Source organism: Sceloporus occidentalis, unplaced genomic scaffold, assembly GCF_023333645.1.
Source record: "Sceloporus occidentalis isolate IW3139 unplaced genomic scaffold, rSceOcc1.0.p SCAF_5, whole genome shotgun sequence".
Taxonomy (NCBI): Eukaryota; Metazoa; Chordata; class Lepidosauria; order Squamata; family Phrynosomatidae; genus Sceloporus; species Sceloporus occidentalis.
In genome coordinates, this window is record NW_028316985.1 from 156,091,889 (window position 1) to 156,117,534 (window position 25,646).

Here is a 25,646-nt window from a genome sequence, read left to right on the forward strand (position 1 = left end):
AGTAAACCAAGACACCTCTCATTGAAAACAGAGTATTTGTTTCTTGTAGTCTTCGACAAAAAGGCAGAAATGTTTCTAGATATGCAAAACTAGACTGTCTTTAGTTGAAAAAGACCAAAAGACCTAAGTTCAGGGCCTGGTGTGCAATACATTTGAAAACATACAAACAATAAAATAATGACTTAAGTGAGTGTATAATAAAACCCAAAGAAGCCAGCAGCAAAGAAGAAATATACCACCACATATAAAGTCAAATTAAAACCAGTAGCAAACAAAATGAGAATTGTTATTAAAATGTAGTATATCCTTTTTCTTCACTGCCTTACTTGAAAGAGAATGCTTATCTAGATTAGCATCCCAGTAGGTGTGAGCATCAGTTAACATAAAAAGAATAACATGCTTCCTCTTTCCCCAATACTTGTGGGTATGAAAATGTTTGAGAAAAGCATCCCATTCCACATGTAACCCAGCACAAGAATATTGTAAGTCATCTGTTATAGTAGCTGTTATGTGGAGGGGAGAATTGTTTTAATTAGTACACATTTTTCTGTGCACTTCCTGTCATACATATAGTTTTCTATTTTTTGCCTTGTATATACATACAGTTGGCCCTCCTCTTCCATGGTTTTTTTATCCACAGATTCAAGCATCCACGGTTTGAAAATATTTTTAAAAAGTATAAATTCCAAATGGCAAACCTTGATTTTGACATTTTATATAAGGGACACCATTTTGCTATGCCCTTGCATTTAATGGACTTGATCATCCACAGATTTTGTTATCCATGGGGGGTCCTGGAACAAAACTCCAGTGGATATCAAGGGCTCACTGTATATATTTTTTTAAAATCTGGGATGCAGTGGTTCAAGTGGTTAAGACGCTGACTCTATTGACTGCAAGATTGGCAGGTTGGCAGTTTGAGGCCCAGGTGCTGCATGATGGGGTGAGCTTCTGCCAACCTCGCAGTTGGAAAGCATGCAAATGCAAGTAGATAAATAGGTACCACTGTGGTGTTAAGGTAAACAGTGTTCTGTGCAATCATGCTGATTCGCTGGCTCTTCAGCTTAGTAACGGAGATGAGCACCGCTCCCTACAGCTGGACACGACTTGACAACCTTGTCAATGGGGAATACCTTTACCTTTACTTTTATACACATTTTTGCAAGCAATTTTTCTAATGCAATGCATTTCTGAGTATTATTTCCCCCAATGTATACATCTTTGGGTAAATCTTTACCTAATATACATTTTTTAAATTTGCGTGCTTGTTTTTTGTGAACTTCATTTCAAAGTATGGAGAAGCGTGACTTCAGTTTGCATATTGTTTTGAATTCCAAAATTAGGTAAGGTCACATTAAAATTAGACATTAAAATGTGAACCAAATTCCTGACACATGAGGAAACCAGTAGAAAATTCTTATTTTATGTTTAAACAAATGTAGAAATAATGTGTGTGAACTAGTTCATAGTAGTATATGCTTGTTTTTAATTGTGTAGCTCAAAACTCTACATAATTAATTTATCTTTCAGATTTCTCCATAACACAGACTTAGGGTAACTTAAGGTACCGTGGTTAAGACTAAATTGTAAGATAAGCAATTACACCATATCATGATAGATATCATTTTATCAATTTCTAATTAGAATTCTGAAGTAAATGGGGAATTATTTGACAAAATGTAATTAGCTGATTCCTGTCAGCTATATATTATACATGATTCAGAGAACTGAAATCATCCATCTGCATGCTCAAGTGTCAAGATAAAATAATGGACAGATAATGGGCAGCAAGAAAATATGTTTGCTTTTGTTTGTGCAATGCCTGGACTCATATGTGAATAATATTCATTTAAAGTTAATAGTTAAATCTTTGCTAACCCGCATAATTCTCAGATGTAGGCAACTGGGCCTTCAACACAATTAAGTCTAACTTCTTCTTTTGAGAAATGGAATTCCCTTGATATAAATTCCAGGTTCCTCCTAATCTGGAAATAATAATGTACAACAGCAAAACAACTGAAGGAGTTTTCCCACCACCTAGTCTCTACATATGTCCTCCAAATCCCCCAGCAGCTCCAGAAGCAAGAAGATCCTGAACTTTGAACTAATTACTGCCCCCACCTCTGAAACATTGTTTTGTTTAACTTCCCTTTAAAAGTCATCTCTAAGTCTCCCATGTGAAGTGGAAAAGCTAATGTAGAAGGCTTGAAGGTTTCCAGATTGTTGTCATGGTTGCTCATCTGTGGCACTCTGACCTGTGTGCCTGTTTATATGCCCTCTTTCTTTCTTTTTCAGGGTAGCTAGTTAAAAGACTAACCTTTCCCCTTACCACAGACAAGTAAACTTTGAACAAGGAGCCACACAAGTTTAAATCTTTTGATCATTTTATTTTGATCATTCTTATCACAGTTTTTATGCAAGTCCACAAGTATGCTTTTTAGTTGTCAGTGTAAATTATCACCTAGCCGAAAGAGATTTCGAAGACTGCTTTTCTTAAAACATGATTAGAATAATTATTTAGAACCCAAACATCTCAGAGAATATCAACACTAATATTAGTTTTTTAAATAATGTTTTACCTGTTCATGTGGTCATTTAAAAATAAAATTTAAATAAATCACTGAGAATTAACAGCTAGATTAGTTCTTAGAAATAAAACGAATAGAGCAACTGAAATTATACCTTGACTGAATATAATTTCTAGTGCAGACTCAAACATTGCAAAAAGTTCTGCAATAGAAAGATTTGACCAATGAAGTCAGTGTCATGTTTGGCACTAAAGAATTTATCAGCCTGAATTCCACTTAGCTTTTCAAATGTCTTAATGTATTAATTTCATTACTGGAAAGTATCTTTCATTATAAAATGTTACAATTGTTACACACCCTGTTTGTAACCTAATATACCACAAAGTAGTTATTATCTCAAGAGTTATCATAACAGTTGGTCCTCCACATTTGTGGCTTTGACTTTTGCAGATTTGGTTACTGTATTTATATATGAGGTTGACTTATAGTCGAGTATATATGGTATTTGCAGTTTTGATTAATACGTTATCTCTAGGAATCACTATGTCCTCCATAGAGGTGTGCTGAAGAACCTAGAAGTTCCTAGAGAACACACTTCTCTAGGCATTTGTAGGTCCTCTGGCATAATTCTATGATGATTAACTTCTAGGAGATGTTGACCATAGAGTTGTACTAGAGGACGTGGAGATTACTAGAGAGGTGTTATCTTAGGTAAAAAGAATCATGTTTTTTTTATTTGCAGTTTTTCCAATTTCACAAGCGTATTTCACCCCTAACCCCAGTGAATTTGGAGAGACCACTGTACTATGATCCAAAACAATATAGAAATAATCCAGTTTGATAACGCTTTAACTGTCCTGGCTCACTGCTAGAGAATTCTGGGAACCGTAGTTTTGTGAGACATTTAGCCTTCTCTGTCAGAGAGCTCTGGGGCCACAATAAGCTACAATTCCCATGCTTTCCTAGCACTGAGCCAGGCAGTTAAACTGGATCTCAAACCAGAATATTTCTGCTTGTGTTTTGGATCTATGATGATTAAATTATAGATAATTTAGTAGGATCAAAAGAGTGATTAAAAAAACATAAGATAAATCTTAAAAGTAAATTGTAAGATTTGTTTTCAAGCTAAATGATGTCTCATGATACTTTACTGGCCTAAACAGCATTGCCTTGATACTGAAATTGTTGACTCCACACTTATGTATTCAACACTTATTCACTTTTCCTACATGTATTTAGTCCTTCCTTTGTAGAGGAAATGTGCCAGACCCTAACATTAATGATAGCTGTAAAGATGAGTATCTGTAACCTGAAATAAAAATTTATACTACTTAAATACCCTAACGGCACCAGATCCTGTCTGATCATGAAAACTAAGCAGGGTCAGCCCTGGTTACTTGGATGGGAGACTGCCTAGCAATGCCAGGTGCTGTAGGCTATATTTCATAGGAAGGAACTGGCACTCCTTGCTGAAGAAAACCCTATGAAATTCATGGGGTTACCACAAGCTGTCAAGCAACTTGAAGGCAAACAGATTGAGAGGCGGGGGGGGGGGGGGGGAGCCAGAGAAAATGAAATTGTAAGAGAGTAAAATAATAATAATAAGAAGAAGATGAAGAAAAAGAAAAATTATTTATATCCTGCCTCTCTACAAAACGCAATTGGGGATTTTTTTCCTATTACCAGGAAGCATTAAGACAAAAGAAAAGTTGTGATATATGGTTCTTCCAGGAGAATAAATGCAAGCAAACACATTGAAGCTAACGCCTTTTGAATGTGTCCTAATCAGAGCTGCTCTTCTCTTATGGATGTGTTCAGCCTGTCTATGTATTCATTTTCCTTAAAAGTAACTTTCCAAGTTATAGAATTCATTAGCAAAACATGGAGTAATGGGATCCTGATTGGATGCTAGTGGACCATAATAGATGTACTATTAGCTTTGGGGAAACTTCTTTTCTCCCCCTCTGACTACTCCAGGCAGGATCATACCCCAATGTTCAATTGCAATATCCACAAGAAACAGAACAGAAAAGAACCATCTCTGTTTCCTTTTCAATCAGTGTCTTTGCAGCTGCTTATCCAAAGGCTCATTTTCATTTTGCTTCAGCCTTTGATTAACCCCATTAAATGAGTAAACAAGTTAGCTTGTTTACAAAATTGATTGTGCAAACAGATTAGTTGAAGCAAGATAAGATGTTTGTAATCAAGATAAATAAGACTTAACCAGTTTAGTTTGAGCCACAATACGTCTTTTCATCTTTGAATTGTAAACTCATTTGACTACTCTTGCGCAGGAATGTCATACTCATACAGGCCATCTAAGGATGGGCCAAACTAGACAGCAATAGACCTGTAAATGTAATCTGTAACCTACCAGATCAGAAAAGGAGGAGGATCCAAATATAGTCGGCCCTTCTTATACACTGATTTTTTTATACATGGATTCAAGCATCCATGGTTTGAAAATGTTCAAAAAAAGTATAAATTTCAAATATCAAACTTTGATTTTCCATTTTTTATAACGGACACCATTTTGCTATGTCATTATGTTTAATGGGACTTGAACATCCACAGATTTTGTAATCCATAGGGGATCCTGGAACCAAACCCCAGCATATAACAAGGGTCCACTGTATAGCAGCAAATGATGTATGTAAATGACATGCTATGAATTCTTCTTCAGTGGAAATTCAATATCAGCATCAATTTTGTTGAGAGAAAACCTATGGTTATTTTTTGGAAGACTATCTGAAACTAACATTTCCACTAAGTAAAACACACAGAAGACTAGTTTCAATTATATATTGGATTGCAAAAGAGGGGTCCCTGTTGAGATACAAATGGGCTATAAATTTCCTGGACTTTGAAAATCTCCCTATTGCCTAATGGCCAGAAGGAGGAGGAGCCTGCCTGCAAAAGATATCCTCCCCAGCATAACATCTTTACAAAGAACTGAAACATCTTCAATTGTTTTTTTTTTTCCTTCTTCTCCTGTTTCAGTTTGGCCATAATGGTGTCACTGATGGATTTTTGTTTGTATATGTCATGGGTGAGAATTTAACATTGATCACCCATTTAACTCTTTTGCTGTTGAAATTAGGCCACTTCCCCCTCCTCCAGTTTTCATGTTTTTGGCAGATCCAGGTTTAAAAACAAGGATCTTGCTATGACATATAGTCTGGGATTAAATGAACCTATTTTTGCACATGGCTAGAAAAACTGATAAGCTTCCCCAATACCATATTTTTTTGCTAAAGAAGAAAAAATAAAATTTCACCTTGGGAACTAAATATTTCTTTTCAAGATAATCTGATCCTTAGGACCAAACCAAAAAGGAGATAGGATACCCAACTCCTGGTGAGGCCAGTGAGGCCCTGCATGCATGATCCGCATTGGGAGCCGGTCATGTGAATAGCATGGTTCCGACGCGCATCCGGCTGAAGCAGACTCTGGCCACTCTTTTGTGCCTGTCTGCTCTGGCCCTTAGTCATATTTTGAATTTGTTCCATATTCTTAAATATTTTCTGATATACTGCATTCACCTTGTTACTGCACCCTGCCTGGGTCTATTGACTTGAAAATATGGCACCCTGTTCTCTGTTCTTCATAAGTCACTTCCTCATGCTCTTTTAGCCCAATCAGTTTCTTTGGTGGGTTAAGTGAGCATGCTCTTTTAGCCTAATAAGTTTCCTTGGTGGGTAAATTTAGGCCACTATGTGGTAGGGATTACTTGCCTAAATATTCTTGCTTTTCTGAAATGCTTCCCTTTAACCTAGACAGAATAATATGTATTAGTAGTGACAGGCTGATTATAGAGGTTAGGGGACAAGATTCATTAAGGATATATGTTGAGTTATGAAATGTGTGGCTATAGGCTGCATTCAGTATCTGAGGGGCCATTCAGACTACCTTTTGTACCGAATTGTAACCTGGATTAAAAGTTGGAAGTTCCCATTGAACACATCAGAATTAGGGTCTTGCACACCCAATCCAGGGCAAATCCCCCTTAGAGCGGTTTTTCCGAAAGTGGATTATTTCCCGTGTCTTTTAGGAAAATCCGTTTCTTCCCTGCTTCCGGCAAATGTGAACTTGGCCCTGGTCATGATCGGGTCAAGTTCAGGGGAGGGATTTAGGTCAGAGGGAGGGCAGAGGCGGAACATGCCTCCCTCTCGCAGGCAGCTTTCTCTCTTTTTTTTGTGTAATTTTATTTTTGACAGATTATGCAAATGCTTGTTCTACAGGTTGATACATATTGATAGAATGTGTCTGCTGGCATTGGCACTTCACTTTGCAAGTGGCATTTAAAAAAAATTGTGTGTGTGTGACAGAATATGCAACTGCTTGTGTTTCATTTTTGGCAAATTGATACAATGTGTGAATGCTTTTGCTACATATGTGTATGTAAGGAGAGATGGCATTCTGGGGTGGCAATTGGAGGGAAAGCAAAGAAAGAGGATGCAGAGATCTCATTCTGAGGTGAGGTATTATTATTATTATTATTATTATTAATATTAATATTGTGACAGATTATGCTCATGCTTTGGGCTGGAAGGGAAGGGAAGAGGCTGGCATGGGGGGGGGGGAGGAGGCAAGGGCTTTGGAAGTGGCATTGGGCTGGAAGCAAAGGGAAGGGAAGAGGTTCCAAAGAGGAGGAAATGCTGGGCTGGAAGTGAAGGGGAAGCTAGAGGCTGGCATTCACAGGGAAGGCTGTGGAAACCCATGACTTTGGGGGAGTCACACTCTCTCAGTCTCAGGGGAAAGGCAATGGCAAATCTCCTTGGAACCAATCTTGCCAAGAAAACCCCAGGATGGGGTCATTTTTAGGGTTGCCATAATCTGTAATGACCCAAATACACACAACACACACATGCCTGGAGGTTTTTAAATTTGACAAGTTGACAGAATATGAGCACACTGCTACCAGTTTTTTTTTAAAGTGGGGGGAGAACCAATTCTGTTGGTCAATGACTGTAAGATATGTCACCTTTGATGAAAGTGGAAGTGAATTTGATTGACAACAAAGGAGGCTCCATTTTAAAGTGGTACTGCAAATGTGAACTTCAGAGGGGCAAATTGCATCGATCAAGGTAAAAGGTAGTCAGAAATTCTCCCCGGGGAGATTAGATATGGGGGCAACCGGATCTGCAAAGTTCTATCCAGAGCAAATGGGCTAGTGTTAATGGGGCCTGAATCTCCCTTTTTCAGCTCCTGAACATCCTCTGGTACCCTCACCAAGGCCCACAGCTCCTCTAAATTTTAAAAAAATAATCAGATTTTTGGGTAACATTGCTGCTTCATGTCTGTATCGTGAGGGGTAAGGCACAAGTCAACAAGAGACAGGTGGGCCTGAGTCCTGCATTTATCAGTAAAACACATAGGGTTTGATTTTGCAGCAGGTTGGCATAGTTTAAAATAAATTAATGACATATTTACAATATTTGAATTGAAGTTGATGTAGTAGTTTGAGTGTTAGACAATGACTCTGGAAACCATGAATCTCATTGGGTGACTTTGGGTAAGTCACATGCTCTCAGCCTTAAAGAAGGGAAATGGCAAACCTTCTCTGAACAAATCTTGCCAAGAAAAACACATGATAGGTTTGCCTTATGGTCACCATAATTTGGAAATTGCTTGAAAGCAAACAACAACAACAACAATATTTGCTTGTATTAAAGTTCAGCATGCTATGCTACTGTTTAGGATTATCTTGACTGCCAGAATTAGGAATGAAGAAATTAAAGCATATGTTGCCTCAAAGTTTGGCATACCATGTGCACCAGCTTCAGTGTTGCTTTTCACCAGTCTACTGAGAAAGAGGACCATATCTAAGAACCTTAGCACATGTCAAAAGCAAGCTGAGATGAGCAAGAGAAAAATGGGTTTCTGCTTACCTCTCTGCATGATGTTGCAGCATTTCCATTCTCCTTCCAGAGGGTAAAGATCATAAATAAATCTCTTCTAAAATTAGATGATTTTTTTCTCAAGCTCATTACATATTTCCACTCCACTTCTTGATGATGGGCTTGTTCTCTACAACTGCTTTCAAACAAACACCAAATTAAGTAATGAGAGTTGCGATCTTTAAGATAAAATGCTTCACTTCTGGTTATGATGTATGTTTTATAAATGTTTTAGATGTATTTTATTGAATTAATAATGTCAGTGTTTTATTGATTGTATTTTATATCTGTACTGTGTTAATTTGTTGATGTAATCCCACCTCGATTTGCAGGGAGAGGCGGGAAAATACAAATAAACAATTATTATTATTCTTATAAGAGATTTGGTAAATTTATAAGTGGACATTATAATTTGAAAGCTATATAATTTCTAAAGCAACATACTGTTGAAGCTCAGTCCTTTTCAGTATTTCAAAACCTCTCTGTAGACATGCTTAGTATTTCATAATGGCATATTAAATTGGAATATGAGGTACACACTTCTTTAGTATGGCTATTCCCAAGTGGACTAACTTCTGGTTGTTAGATGTGGAACCTCTTGGCAAAATTTTGGGCTACCAATGAGAAAGTGTTGGAGACAATTTCCCACAAGTGAAAAAAGGACATTTCACTTTTAGGTCCTGAACAAAGGTAAAGTTATATTTGTGAATTCAATTTATGTAAATAGTCAAATATTTTAAAAGTAGACTAGCTGCTTTGTTTCAAATACATATACAGCAGAGAATCAGTTCTAAGAGCCTTTTTGTAAAAGATTTTACTATTGTAAGGGCCAGAGCAGAAAGCGGTTGCCCGACTCGGCGGGCTGACCGCTTTGCCACTAGACGCAGCGAACGACTACAAGCCCCAGAGTGCTCTGGGGCTTGCCCCAGCTCCCTATTGGTGCGTGGGGCGAAAGGGAGGGCCTTCCGTCCTGTGACGCTCTGGGAGCTGGGCTTGGTGACCGGGAGTTCCGGTCCTCCAGGGCAGATGATTGGTTCAGCTGCCCTGGAGGAGGAGTCTCCTGGTCAGGTGGTACTGAGGGCGGGGCTTAGGCCTATATAGGCCGTGCTGCCAGTCCCAGCCCTCAGTCGGTGCTTGGCTCCGGTTGGTTAGGAGCCAAGCAGGAAGGGAGGAGGAGCTGAGCCTTCTCCCACCCACCCACCGCTTGGGTTTGGGTTTTTTGTCACAACTTTGGGGCGGCAGCATAGGCCAGGATCTGCACGGTGTGGTACCAGGGCTACAGAGCTCTGGTTTGGGAGTCAGTCGGGACCCGGGGGCGAATAGGGCAGGCGTATGGCCATTGCGGGGGCCATAACGTGAGAGCGCCTCCCCGTGACTAGGGGCTTAGCAAATATGTGAACGCATGGCAGAGATGCGGTCATACGGTGGTCCTTAGCCCCTAGGTCATCCCAATGCCTGGTGGGTGCCAGGTTGTGGTTAATCAGACAAACGTGGGGTTGTTTGATTTCGCAGATCCTGACCTCATGCTTTGTGCCAACCCTACCAATGGTTTGCTTAATAAAGTTGTGGCCTTTCCTCCAGCACGGTCTCCTGTGGTTATTCGGCAGCAGCATCTGAGGCAAATGGCTCTTTTAAGCCATCATGCAGGTGGCTTCAGAATGCCACATGTTGGAAACTGTCTTGAAGCTGCCCGGAAGTCGGATAGCTGCCCAGACTTGGGGGCTTCAAGGCACTGGCGGTGCAGCGTTTATATGCTGCACACTGCTGTAGCATCTTGAAGCCACCATGGGGCCACAGTGGGGCAGGAAAAGCCACCTTTTCCCTGGTCAAAAAACCAGAGCAGACGCTTGACGCTCCTTTTTCAGCTGGCTTCAAGGCAGATTGGGATTGTGGCGTGTGTTCACCGTGGCCTCAATCCATTTTTGGAAGGGATGTATTCAAGCTGTCCCTTCCACCCATCTGTTTCACCCCAAGACACCCTTTTAAGCAGGTATGTAGCCAGGACTTTGGGAAGGGGTAATGCCATCATCTTTTTGGTGGGGGTGGGGGCAAACATGTTGCAAATACATCAGGATATTAAAGTAATAAACACAATTTTAACTAAATCCACTGGGGAAAACATATCTTTTGTGATTAGATTAGGTTTGGTTGATATCATTTTTAACATTAATTAACAGAGGGGGGACGGACCCCATGGACCCCCTTCTTGGCTACGTCACTGTTTTAAGACCAGTTTCTACATCTCAAATGTTCAGACCAGAGGTTGTTTGATGGAACTGTGTAATCCCTAAAGTCTAATTTTAACAATAGATTACCTTGTTCACATGCCCCCCTATAATTTCAATAAGGTTCTAGTTAAAGTGTGTCTTATAAGTTTATTATCAAATGTAGCAATGGGAAATTCATGCACAACTGAATACCCTTTGACTTAAAAATAGAATTTGAAAGATACAAAAGCATTCCCGGCTACAGAAAGAAATACAATACAGAAATGCCTGTGGCAGGCGGTTCTTTGAAATTATCCTTACTAAATTACAATCATGCACTTTCAACTCTCTGTAATTAAACGTTTAGTTTTATTTATTCCAGATGTATTTGCTTCAAGTAAATCCAGGGTTTTTGTTGAAGTAGTAGCTCTTTTACAGTTCTCAAGGACCTAAAATCTGACAGAAAATAAAGTGAATTGTCTCCTCAACTTTAGTTTGCAACACATCAACAGCAGACTGCTTCTTCAGGTGTTTTGGAAGCGAATAAAATGGTTTATATAACTATAACGATTATAAAGTCAATTGTTTCTTTAGGCTCAGTTTGCAACATATCCGTTGTTGAATACTTCATGATATCTTGGAAAGAAACAAAATGGCTGATGTAACTATTAGTTTCTTTTACAACAACTTTACAAATCTTGAAAGGGGAAAGGACTTAAACCAGAACATCAGGCATGATGCACATATTTGTTGCCCCATTTAAAATATATATATATATATATATATATATATATATCATTTAATTGTTCATGTTTCAATTGAACCTGAAGGGGTATTCTCTTTAGAATTTCTCACAAATGTAGCTTAAAGATGCAGTGGGTAACTGTACCTTGTAAAAGTATAGGGGAAGAAGTAGTTGCTCCCATGACTACACTTATTTATATCTAAATAAGAGTGTTTTGTGGTCAATTCGATATGTTAAGCACCAGAGTCATGCTTTTATTTTTAGTATGTAGGTGCTGTAAAATAAAGCAAGCCCTGGATGTTTTTATTTTTTAAAAAGATATAATGGTGAGTAGGTTTCTCTTCACATGGCCTTTCCTTTACAGATTTCTTAAAAGCATTCAGATTTTGATTGCGTTTTTACATGTTGACTCTGCATTTATTATTAATGCAGAAAAACTCAAACTTGTTTAATTGGGATTGTTGTTCTCATACACTCTAGACTTACACACCTATTACCAGTTTGGATTGCTGAAGTATCAGCATAAGCCAGAATTGCTAGTGCAAAAAGGACATTTAGTAATTTGCATAGGTTTTTATTTTGTGTAGTATAAGGTAAAAATCTTGTAAATAGCATTCTGGACTTTTTCCCTTTTAGATGTGTTTATTGAAAAGCTTGCTTCATTGGGGCATGTGTTTACACGAACAACTTCTGTAGATGGTCAAGTAAAAGAACAATTTGTTTTATTTATATTATTTTCATAATCCTTCTCTGTAAATTAAGCAGACTGTTATGAGAAATTCTTAAAGCAACAGTGTCAATTCTCTGACATAACACAATCAAAAGAATAAGTCTTGTTTTTCCAATGTAACTTTCCTTACAGTTCTAATTATCCAAAGCCTATAGACCATAATTATAGTGTGACCAGACATTCAAAGTGATGCTTGAATTTATATTATGACACAGATAACAGCTGGAAAGCAAGAGCTGGGGTGGGAGGGAAATACAGAGATTGGAATGAAACACCATTAGAGGACACTTTGAAATCTCAAATATAAAATCTGTGTTTGCTATTTCATTTTGGGCTGTTTGTTTTGGCTATCTCTTTAAAGTCAGTAAAGTCAAAATTAGACGACTGTTATGTAGAAGCAGTCCTCCTGGGAGTATACAGCTCACATCTTTTTCTTGAATTTTAGAGGTGGGCAACTTGCAGATTTTGCTATACTACAATTCACATCACTCTTATCCCTGTTTTTTAATGAATGTTAAATGTAGATCACTTTCCAAATCTGAGATTAGAAGAAGTATAATTACGATGTGGATATCTTCATGATATAACTGAATGCAATTACCATTAGCCATGACTGATACTAGTGGATCAGATACTTGCAGGATGTGAGCCTAAAGACTGGCTAGTATGTTGCTTCTAGCATCACATAGGCCGGTTACAGACCGGCACTTTAGTGCGTGACGAGCACGCACTAGGGTTACAAAAGGGCAGTGCTTCCACACCGCCCTAACCCTAGTGCGTGCTCGTCACGCACTAAACGGCGGCGGCCCTTCCATACGGCCGCCGCCGTGAGGACGTGACGTCCGTGCCGCCTCTAGACGGGGCGGCGCGGACGTGACGTCCTTGCTCCGTGCCAGGGCGCTTAGTGCACCCTGAACACGGAGCAGGAAGGAGCTCCGTTTCGGAGCTCCTTCCTGGTTTAGTCCGCTGGGCGCAGCCTTCAGACGGCTGCGCCCAGTGGACTAAAAGAGAAAGGGGCCAAGCGTCCCCTTTCTCCTTCTCCCCGCCGCCGCGGGGTGTCCTTGGGGCTTGAAGCCTCAAGGACACCCCTTTTCAGGCTGCGGGGAAGCGGCGTTTTGCTGCTTCCCCGTAGCCTGAAAAGCGGCAGATTGGGGCCTCAGCGGCTGCCGCTCTACACACTGAAGCCCCGATACACCGGGGAAAGGGGCGGGTGCAGACCGCCCCAAGTGGGTGGTCTATAACCCGCCATAGAATTGTTAGATTGGCAACCCAGACCTGCTGCTGTTGCAAGTGAAATAAGGCCATAGGCAGAATTCAGCCACTGCTGGGGAATGTGGCCAAAGGTATTCATGCTGTAGAGTGGTCAGGGTGACCAGATGTCCTCTTTTTCTAAGACATGTCCTACATTTCTTTTCTTGGACAGGAAAAGAACAGCAAACATGTTAGGCAGTGGGTTGCTTGAGGATGCAGTGCCAAGGATGAAATGGTCCCCCCCCCCCCCTAATTTCAGCACAATGGAGAAATGAAAGGAATAATTTATATGTAGATTCAGTCAAGGGTTTGTTGCTAGTCAAGTACACTTTTAAGCATTTCTCTTGTCCAGAGTTATATCGCAAACCAACAAGGTATTTTAACGAAGATAAATTCATTGGGAAAATATGGTTGAGGCCATAATAAAATACAGTATCTATAATATAGCTGTAAATAAACAATATGAAATGAATTTATATTTATATTAGTGCTTTTAACTTTTTTTGTAATGTACTGCATTTTTCTTGAATATCCTACATTTTATGGGGCTCTGTCCTCCTTTGCAGTGATGACATGTGGTCATCCAAGGTGTATTCACCCAACTACTGCATACAAAGGCCAGTCAATGACTAATGTTACTGCAACAGCACCTGTACAATACATCTGATTGGGCTGAAGTATCCTGCACTGATGCAAGTTGCTGATACAAGTAGTGGTCAAGCTGCAGCCATATTACACTAACATAGGCATCCCTTGTGTCTGCTGCTTACTTCAATGTCTGAGCAAGTCTCAGTCTCTGAGACTCCTCAGCTATCTGAGTGGCTTTGAAAAGAAGAGACTATCCAGCCCAACATTATCTATCCTGTCTATTTTTAATTTTATCCCTTCCCCCTCCCCCCCATTTTACTTAGATTGATATTTTAATTTTTCAGTTTAAAAGGTCTCTGGAAAGATGTAAACAATAAACAAAAGAAATAAAATTATTTAAGATATTAGGAAATAAAGATCAGGATTCATGTAAAACAGAACAAAAACCTAATCAGTAAAAAACCCAAGCTGCCCCCCCCTCAGCCCTTTCGCTTGTTCATTTCTCTGTGTTTGCATTAAGCCATTTCCTCTGTTGTCACTATGCAGTGTTCACAGTACTGTACTGTTTTGTTCTGGGCAGCAGATGCGTTCTGATATAACACTCAACCATGTTTTAGCACACATCAGAATTGGCAGCCTTTGAGGGCAATGAATATATTTGTACTTTTGAGAAAGTGTTACAAACATAATAAAAGAACTGCAGTGTATGGAAAGAGGTAAAAGTCATATCTCTTGGTGACTGGGGAAGTTGGAATTTTTTTTTATTCATAGGGCTGCTGTACTTCAAAGCAACCTTGATGGCAAATAACAACAACATAAGTAGTGATAGTAAGGGCTAGCCTTTGTATGACTTATTTGATGCCTCCTACATTTTCTGTCATGTCCTCACTTTTTAGTTGTGCTTTTATGTATTACATATATTTCTTTTTTGTACCTTGCAAATGACAAGGATATCATTTATAAAAAAGCTTTAAACAAGTAATTTTGAACAAAATAATTTTAGCACAGAGCTTTCTCCCCGATCAACACTATAGCTGCTTTAAAAAATAGAAAGACACAGAAAAAAGGTAATCTGATGATGAAGCACCAATGTATTTGTTTTCTGTTCTCTGAAAAACAGTGAAAGCAGACCACTTACTGTATATATTCATATATAAGTCTAGTAATTTTACTCAAAAAAATCGACCCCCCCAAAACTGGGTTGGCTTATCCATGGGTCAATATAGATAAATACATAATTTTTATACACACACACATGTAAATACTGTATTTTAACTCATATTTCAAAAAGGAGCCATCCCGTTCTCTGAACAGAGTGGCAAAAGGCAAAAGCTTAGTCTCTTCTGGAAGCACCTAAAGGAAGCACTGAGACCCCCAACCCTCTCATCCATCAAGCCTTTAGGATGAGCACAAACAGAATGCCTTCCAGAACTTTGTAAGTTCATTGACATCATTTTCCTTTGCCTCATGCTTTTCATCCTTTGTTACGTGCCCCTAAGTTTTACCCTCGACTTATGCATGACTTGTATCAAAATCCATAATTTTGGCACCAAAACCTGCCCTTGACTAATACATGAGGTTGACTTATAGATTATATATAGTAGTTTATATTTTCACCTTTTTCTTCCCAACACTTAAAACTCTACATTTGCATTAAAAGAAAAAGGAGAGAGAAAGGATTATGGGGATTTCAGGAACAAGCACGATCTACCCCCCCCCCCCCCCTAGAAATTTGCAATGATTATGAAACTGCTTGCATTTTAGGTGAACATCTTTGGATAGTCTTCTTTTCTAGGAAAATAAAATGCTAGGCATGATTTTGTGTTATGGAAAGTACATAGGAGTATAATGAAAAAGAAAGTTCTGGAATTCTAGAGTGAAAGCAGTGCTTAACAAGGTATTGCAATTTAGGATTAATGAATGACTGGATATTTTAGTTGTGCAGTATGCAACCTTGGAAAAGTTGTGTGTACATACATGCTCACACATAAAGAAATAGGAGGAAAGCTTGGACTATTTCAGGTGACTCTATATTTAAAATGTAAATGTTAAATTTGCATGTATAATATTGGAGAGAAAAGAAGAAAGAACCCAGCAAAAACGCTTTCTTGCTTTCTTACTCAGGCAAATTCCATGTGTCTTCTTATAGGTCATGACTAGCTAATCAGTGATGGCTGAATGTTATATAAGACTTGTGTTGCTGTTAGGTGAAGGATTAATCTGATAAGTAGCTATAATAAATTAAGACTAGATCCTATCTACTTACATTCTACTTGTTAATGTGAACCAAACGTCTGTCTACAAGTTGGATCATGTGGTTAAAAAATGTAATAAATGAAACTTAATCAGGATAATCCTATCATCAGGAGTGATTTCTTTTTAAATAAAAATAAGATGTATTGGAAACCAGAACTCAAAATCTCATACTGGTTCACTTAAGGGACACTATGATCAGAAGAATTTAGGGCAGCCAAGATTCAGGAGTAATTGTTCTGATTAGCTCAAGACACAAAATACAAGCTGACAGTATCTGAAAAATTAAAAAAAAAGATATCTTGTTTTAGTCATGAAATAAGATTTAAAAATATTTCTGGTAAGTGTGGTAGAGTAAGCTATCATGTATGTTGACATACATATGAAATCTGTGTCAAAATTACTGTTATTTGCAACTGTTTTGCTGTAATCTGGTTGGTGAGCAACATATAGCCCAATGATGGCATGCAGCCTTTCCTGATTTTGTCCTCTTTGATTCAACTTTATAAAAAGGCTTGTGCTCAAAACAAAAAATGCTGCTGTCCCACTGTGGCATCATTTATTTATTTTTATATATTTGTTGAATTTATACCCTGCCTTTCTCCTGAGGGTGTGTGTGTGTTTTGTGTTTGTGTGTGTATGCCTTCTTGTAATTTAAAACAAGATTAAGTTTACATCTTATTGTACAAAAATTAAAAAAAAGAATTAAATGTCATTTTTATTTACAAAACCATGTTTGAAACATAATTTAAAACATAATTACTAATAAAAGAAAAGAAGTACACTAACTCTACTGTATTTATTTCTTTATTTATCACTGTGTTTGTAGTGTGATAATTATATCTGGCATCAGCAGGGGTTAGCTGTAGCCTGGCAGGTTTGTGGAGACAGTGTGTCCCCCAATCAGCCACCAGAATTTGTCCACCACTACTTTAAGTGTATCAGTAACATGAATGTGAAACCTAGTACAGTACAGTCACCACGACACTAAGCTGTGCAGTCCCTTCATCAAATTCAGCTTTTACCTGCCAGGAGCTCAGTCTGTCATTTTAGCTAAGCTACTTTCACTTCCCAGTACTCCCTCCCTCCCAGCACACTGAATTATGGTGATAATATTTTTTTATCCTGTCTATCCTCCAGAGAGCTCAAGGCATCATATATAGCTCTGTTTCCTCATAACAACACTGTGAGGTCAGGCTGAGAGGAAGCAACCAGTATAAGGTCATGCAATGAGTTTCATGGCTGATTGAGGACTTCAATCTGTTTCTCCCAAGTCGTACTACAACACTTTAAGTAGTAAAATGCATTGACTCACCTTACAGCGGGATGTAAATTGTATGGCTCTACAGATACTGTTGCATAGTATTTGTATAGGAAGGAATAAACAAGAAAGGTGGCATACATTTGCATACTGTAGTTATGGGATTTTCAGACAGATGTATGTGTAATCTGTCTTTGACCCACATACACTAGCTAGTTAAAAATATGGAAGCATCTACAATAACAGAATATATTCAGCTACATGTAGGGTGGAAATCCAGTGAAAATTGTAAGGGCCCTTTAAGATTTGTAGCTTCCTGTGTTAAATTTTTTGAAGATCAGGTATACTTATGTTGCATTGATTTAGTATGGTATGATTTGAGATGACAGCAGAAGCTTAATTCTGTTTTATTTATTTATTATTTTATGTACAACTTTTGGATTTTCTTACTAATAATTCTAACAAATTTTATATTTCTTGTTCACTTAATTTAATTTACTTTGTCTTTAGTAGAATATGTGTATTAAAAGCCTGAACTGTCATAGTGAAATTTATGCAAGCAGAAGGGATTATGGAACAGAAACAAACAACTTAATTCTTGTTAAAAGTCATGCGGAAACTGATAAATTTCATATGTTTTCTGACAAAAGAAGGATGGCAATAAAGAGAAAAAGGATTAAAATGGTAATAAAGAAAAGATGCAAAAAATACTGATGGAATACTATAATACAAAACATAAAAAATAAAAGTAATTCATATTATTTTTACTCTGTTTTGTATTGTAGTATTCCATCAGTACCTTCCATATGGTTTTCCAAGGGTCCATCATAAGAGAAAGATTCATGTCACAAGCAAAAGCAAAATATATCTGTAATGCTGCCCACCTTGGACATCCCTGACCTTGGGAAAGAAAAGAGAAAAGTCTTATTGTTTGTGTTCTAGGAAAAGATGAGTTTTTATGTAATTTTTAAATAAAGTTTTTCTGATCTAGATTATATTACACTGGTGCCCATAGTCCTGTAGTTACTGTACACAGATCATTTAGTGATGGGAAAATAAAAATATACACTTTGTGAAATACGATCGAAAGAATAAGATTTTGTAATGAGGGCATACTGTAGCATACCAGAATATTGTAAACCACTATAACTGCCTCTTACAGTATCAAAGAAAACAAAGTTCAAATACACTTTAATAAGTTCCCTTTTTGTGCTTTCCCATGTAGACCCTCTCAGCAGGTTACAGGATAGCTGTCTTTTAATGTTCTATAATATCACTGAATGTCTGTCAATATGCCTGTCCCACTTCTTTTTCTGAATTAGTTTATGTTTTCCCACATGAGCAGTAGAAGTATCCATTGGAAAACTAAAATGAAGGAAAAAAAATAATAGGGATCTGATGTTCTGTACCCATTTACCTGGGAGAAAAATTCCCACATTCCCCCTTTCTCCCCCCCCCCCCCAGTTGCTATTGCTCAGAAAATCCCTAACAGGATCTTTTAAAGAACTTTGTACATTTCAGATAATGTTGGCAATGGCAATGATGAGGTTGCTTTTAAGATGGATTACAACCAAATGTTCTATATTTGATAGGTGGCCAGTTATAAAATGGTTATAATATGTGAACTGGATCAAGAGTAGGTTATAGTGAGAAGGTCACTTTTCCTCCTCTTACCTGGTGGATACCCTCCCCCATAAAGCCTCTCCCATAGAGGGGGTTTGCCATTGCCATCCTTGAATCCCATCCTGGGAGAAAGGCAGGATTCAGTAAATGAGTAAATAAAATTTCTAGTTGTCATGTCACTTACAATGCATCCCTTTCATATCATTCTAGGATGTTCTTGCTGCATTGTTCCATGTCCTATCTCCTCCTGCTGCTACCGTTAAGCTCCTGGACACAGAAACTGCCCACTAGAGATGAAGAACTTTTTCAGATGCAGATACAGGACAAAAGCTTTTTTCATCATTCATCCGTACTTCCAGATGGAGCTGAAATCAGCAGCTATCTATTCAGAGAAACACCCAAAAGGTATGTGATAAAAGCTCAGGGAGAAGAGCTGGAAAGTTATAGAGATTTTACCTTTCCTGCACCAGGGGCCCTTTCACACAGCAAAATTATAGCACTATGATTCCAGTTTAAGGTTAGCGTTACATGTACAACCTACTGATCTCTGTGTCATAATTTTGTGAAAAAAATAGTATGGGTTATTTTTAGTTCCCATATATTATGTTAGACAAAATACATCCATACCAAAAAGCTACTGATAATGTTTGCTTTTTTTGCCTGTTTTTTTGTTTGTTGAAATGATACCATTTAGAACTGTTCAAGTGAAAAAATGCTAGAAAGCCTATTAGATTGTAGATCATTGCAGATCCTGTGTAGATTCTACAACAAAATATGATGGGGAAGAGAGAGCCTGGGTTAACAGTTCCCATCCTGGTGATTAATTTACAGTGGCATCTGTTACATATCTGTTCAGAAGGGATTTCAGCTGAGTTTAGGGAGGCTTATACTTAGGTAAGCATGTGCAGGATTACATTAATTACATTTGGATTCAGGTATGGTTTTTCTGCCTAAAATCAACTTTTCTGTGTCTTATGTAAATTTCAAAAATGAACAATACAGAAAACTAGAAAACAAAACTGAGTAGAGAAAAATATCTTCATATCATACCTCACTGCAATGGACCTCTGTCACATTAAAGTTTCAACCTTAAATACCAAATTTCAATAAACACTCGGCGAAAGATATAGTCAGATTTCCAGTAGCAAACTTGCATGTTGAAAAGAAATATCCTCTCAGTCAGACAAATTTCTTTTATCAAACCTTTCAGTGGAACCTGATCCTGTAACACAAGACATGAAGTATTTGGCAAAGTAAGGGCGGGGGGGGGGGGTTCACTTATTTCAGGACAGCTACAGAATAGAATATTCCTTACCTTGAGAAGGAAAAAAACAGAGAGACAGGGATTACAAGAGATTACTGTGAGCAAATTAACAGGCAGGAAGAGGAATAACAAAATACCTTGTTTTAAAACAGTGCCGTTTACTAAAGCTGAACTGAACTCATACACACAGACACTTACGTGTCACCATTTATTCCATGCAAAAGGAAAGAGACATTTGGAAAAATGTTGGGTGTGAATATTAGCCTTTTGAAAACATGACATGGCCAAAGGTTTTCTTCATTTTTGTGGAGGGAAAGAAGCCCTTGTTAGTGCTTCAAGATGAACTACTATGTGGAAAAGGTGTTTGGGAATAAACCATAGCTATTTCTTGGGTGTATTCTTTTCTCTGAATAATGGCAAAGATTGTGTGCGTGTGCACACATGTTTGTGTGTATATGCAGGGAAGGGGAGGAGTGAAGTAAGGAAATGCTTTCAGCCACTCTGTCTCTTATCCCAAAATACAGATGCAACTCAGTACTGAGACAGAGTGCATTTCCACCCTACCACCAAATGTTAAAAAATGTGTCACCAGATTCTCCAGTCCAGCATTAGTAATTTCTCATTCAATACCACGTCCTGTTCTTCAAGTGTACATTTCACAGTGGAGGGCAAATAAAAGTACATTATCTCTGTGCAAAATATATTAATAGCAGAATGGATTGTTGCTTAACAAACAAAGTTTAATTTAAAAAGTGATGGTGATGGGAAAGCCAACATAGTGCATTATGTAAAGGAGCTCTGATTTTTTTAAAAGTTGCTTTTAAGACATGCAAATGTTTGTCTTTTGCATACTCAAGAAATATGCATTCTAGTAAGATAAAACTTGTCCTTATTTTTAATATCTCAAGAAAACAAAATACTAATAAATTGTTAATGGCATACAAAGGTAAAGAGTTGGTACCCTGAATAGGATGTAAGGAAATATAAAATACTGCAGGATTTCTAATTAACCAATTAATTAGACAATGGGTGAATTGCTCACTTGCAATTCAATGATATTTACTTCTGGGTAGACTTTTTAGGAATGTGTTGTAAACAAAAGTGGTCAGAAAACAGCATTCTCTATTTTATTCCTTTCAAACTGGAGTTGTCTTTTTGTGGCCCTGAGGGCCCTCCCTAACCCCTGCACCCCCAACCATTTTCAGATGAAAATTCATCCCCAATCACTCAAAACTACTGCAAAAATGCTCTGGAATGCAAGAGTTTGGTTTTATTTGCTCTCCACAACTCTCCCAATCAGATAAGCCAACAGCAAAATGAAATCAAAACTAGAAGTGACTAGGCCTTCTGGGTTTGGGGTGGGACAAAAATTGTGCCTTCCCCAGCACAATGGCCCAGCATTCTTTAAGTTTATTTTATTTGTTTTGAAAAGTGTGCCATGAAGAATGTAATACAGTTCTTAATCTTTCCATAGATATTTTTTCGTGGTTGAGGAAGACAACACGCCTTTAGCAGTTACTGTAACTCCCTGCGATGCTCCTTTGGAATGGAAGTTGAGTTTGCAGGAGCTCCCAGAAGAGTCCAGTGGAGAAGGCTCAGGTAAACAACCTGAGAACCTCAAAAAGGTTCTAGTGTTATGACCAATATGAATCTGCAGTGGTGACAGCAGTTTAAGCAGAGTTCCATCTGTAATTTCAAAAAGAAATTAACAGTACAGTCGCCCCTCCATTTTTGCAGACCTGGGATCTGTATAAGCAAGGAATATGGATTTAGATGTTAACTTTCAAAACAGAGTTTTCTTAAGGTGGCACAGTCACTCTAAAACATTTTAAAATATATCAATATTTAAAATATTACACATAAAACACTTCCGACCATCAATTCCATCAGTAAATTTGAAAAACATTGTACACAAAGACCTATAACAATTTTTAAAAAGATAAATGGAACAGAAGGATCTGAGGGCTGGCTAAAAGAAAGAAGTAAACATACCTCTTGGAGTGTGTTTACATCTAATAAAAAAGTCAAAAAAGGGGCTTTGCAGATTGGCGCTTTGCGTCGGCCTGGATATGTGCTAGGATTGCCTGAGGGCGGCGCCACCACACACCCTGCAACCCTAGCACGTCGCGGCAGCGTGATAATGGCGGCACCCTGTATACATGGACGCTGCCATTGTGAAGTCATGGCTGTGGCACAGCCAAACGGCACGGCACGGGCGTGATGTCCCCACGACACTATAGGGCACTTGGGACACCCTTTCAGGGTCGTGGGAAGGAGCTCTGAAACGGAGCTCCTTTTTGCCGCACGCATCACTGGCGTGGCCTTTACACAGCCATGCCAGTGATGTGGAAGAGAAAGGGGCTGAGCTATCAGGGTGTCCTTGGGGCATGAAGCCCCAAGGACACCTCTTTCCAGGCCACGGGGGAGCGGTGTTTTGCCGCTTCCCCGAGGCCTAGAGAAGCAGCAGATTGGGGCCTCTGGGGCTGCTGCTGTGGATGCTCAGGCCCCAATCCAGAGGGGAAAGGGGCTGGTGCAGGCCGCCTCAAAGTGGCGGTCTGTATACTGCCAAAATCACTGAATTAGAGCAGGTTATGGTTGTTATTCAAAGAAAGGAGGGACTGTCTGTGATAAAAATGGAACCTATTACATAGGCACTGAAATAAAATGCTAAAATATGTACTGATCTCTGGAATCAGGCCACATTTGATACATTAGAAGAGTTGCAACGTTTTTCATTTCAAAAGTCAGTGCTATAATAACATTGTTCATAAAACCTCCATCATGAACATATGATGTCCCACAAACTCCTTTTTCCAGTTTTCAGTGTATCTGGAGTGGAGGACACAGAATGGGGCAGGGGATATAGTAAGGGGGGGGGGGGAATTGACAGAAGGAATGAGTTCCTTTCAGACTCATTAGGCAGCAGGTTATTAGGATGTATTTCTTCTGAGAACCTCTAAACCCTTTGCTAACAACCTCTTTGTGTGTCCTCTAGGCGAGCCAGAGCCACTTGAGCAACAGAAACAACAGATTATCAGTGAAGAAGGTACAGAGCTTTTCTCATACAGAGGAAATGATGTTGAATATTTTGTGTCCTCTAGTTCGCCCTCTGGCCTATACCAGTTAGAACTTCTGTCAACAGAGAAAGATTCAAACTTTAAAGTTTATGCCACTACAACTCCAGAGTCAGATCAACCATATCCTGAATTACCTTATGATCCAAGAGTTGATGTCACTTCTCTTAGTCGTACAACTGTCACTTTGGCATGGAAACCTAGCCCTACAGCTTCGTTGCTGAAACAACCAATACAATATTGTGTGGTCATTAATAAAGAACACAATTTTAAAAGTCTCTGTGCAGTGGAAGCTAAACAGAGTGCTGATGATACATTTATGAGGGCCCCCAAACCTGGCCTGGACTTTAGTCCTTTTGACTTTGCCCATTTTGGATTTTCTTCCAATAGTAACTCTGGGAAAGAGCGCAGCTTCTTAAAATCATCATCAAAGTTTGGGCGACAGATTTATTCAAAGCCACGAGTTGACTTGGAAAAGATATGCATTGGGAACAAGAACATCTTTACAGTGTCTGAACTGAAACCTGACACACAGTATTACTTTGACATATTTGCTGTAAATATTAACTCAAATATGAGTACTGCATATGTTGGCACTTTTGCAAGAACCAAAGAGGAGGCCAAACAGAAGACTGTTGACCTAAAAGATGGTAAAGTTACAGATGTGTTTGTCAAGAGAAAAGGCTCTAAATTTTTACGCTTTGCTCCAGTTTCATCACACCAGAAGGTTACATTTTTTGTTCATTCATGCCTTGATGCTGTACAGATCCAAGTCAGACGAGATGGAAAACTTCTCTTATCTCAAAATGTTGAAGGCATCCGGCAGTTCCAACTCAGGGGAAAGCCAAAAGCTAAATATCTAATTCGACTGAAAGGAAATAAAAGAGGAGCTTCTATGTTGAAGATTTTGGCTACCACAAGGCCAAATAAGCAGTCGTTTCCATCTCTTCCTGAAGACACAAGAATTAAAGCCTTTGATAAACTTCGTACATGTTCTTCTGTCACAGTGGCATGGTTGGGTACACAGGAAAGAAACAAATTTTGCATATACAGAAAGGAGGTAGATGATAACTATAATGAGGAGCAGAAGAAAAGAGAACAAAATCAGTGCCTGGGGCCAGACTTGAGGAAAAAATCAGAAAAAGTCCTTTGTAAATATTTTCATAGTCAGAATCTACAAAAGGCAGTTACTACAGAGACAATTAAAGGTCTACAGCCTGGCAAATCCTACCTTCTGGATGTTTATGTGATTGGACATGGAGGACACTCTGTCAAGTATCAAAGCAAATTGGTGAAAACGAGGAAATTCTGTTAATACATCCTGGACTGACATACAGCAGAGGAGTTGTGAACTTATTGGTACTATGTAGGGAAGATATTAACAATAACAATTATATATTTATGTTTACAAAAGTAAGTGAAGGGACTGAAACTGGTGCTCTCAGTTGGTATCTGACAGTTACATTGTCATGTGTCTGGTGGTCCACGTTTGATGCTCAGTAGATAATCCAGGCAGAAGGAAATTTTGATTACCGCCTTTTTGCTTCCATATTGCATGAAGTGCTCCTAAATTATTTTGTTACTTCAGAGGCTAAAATAAGTAATTCAGTTATCTTGTTATCCTTGTGCGCAGACACATAAACTTCCCACACAACCTCTATCTCTATGTAGACTACAGAGTTATGTAAATTATTTTATAAAGTCTTGTTTGAAATGTCTGTGTTTTCATGATTGTAAACTATAAAAATTCTTTCTCTGTTAAACACAATTCTACACTAAATATTAACTGGACTGTCCCAGAGTCACTTTTATTGTAATGTAAATTCCTATCTGTCTAATTTTTAAATGTTTAAAATCTTTTATGTATTTCATGTACAAAATTGTCAGACGTTATATTCCTGTACATAAATTAAAATATTAGATTATATGTTTCCTTCACATTAATATTTTCATATATGTAGTTGTTTACTCTGACATATTTGAGCATTGTTCATTAGTAAGCATGTTATATCCAAAGATCACTACAACTACCAGCAGCTTGGAAACATTTTGCTATCTGTTAATAAAACTCAACAGTCATTGAACTAGCGGATACAGCTGAAATACAACTTTTAGCTATGGTGAACTGGGAATTATCTAGCAATCAAATATTTAATTTAAAAATTAGCAGCACATCCTGGGCTACTGCTCTTAGCTCTCAGTGAAAAGTAGAAGTTATCTAG

The 25,646-nt window shown here is 38.4% G+C and overlaps 1 protein-coding gene across 1 annotated transcript in view; it reads left to right on the top strand.

Annotated features, from left to right (window-relative positions):
• The window catches only part of NDNF (neuron derived neurotrophic factor), a 42,125-nt gene extending 16,806 nt beyond the window's left edge, over positions 1-25,319 (top strand). The window contains exons 2-4 of the mRNA XM_089527062.1: positions 19,297-19,491; positions 21,825-21,949; positions 23,346-25,319. Coding sequence (XP_089383188.1) covers positions 19,298-19,491; positions 21,825-21,949; positions 23,346-24,739 — 1,713 coding nt within the window. The 5' untranslated portion in view covers position 19,297 and the 3' untranslated portion in view covers positions 24,740-25,319. The remainder of the gene's footprint in view (positions 1-19,296; positions 19,492-21,824; positions 21,950-23,345) is intronic.
• The last annotated feature ends 327 nt before the right edge of the window (positions 25,320-25,646 follow it).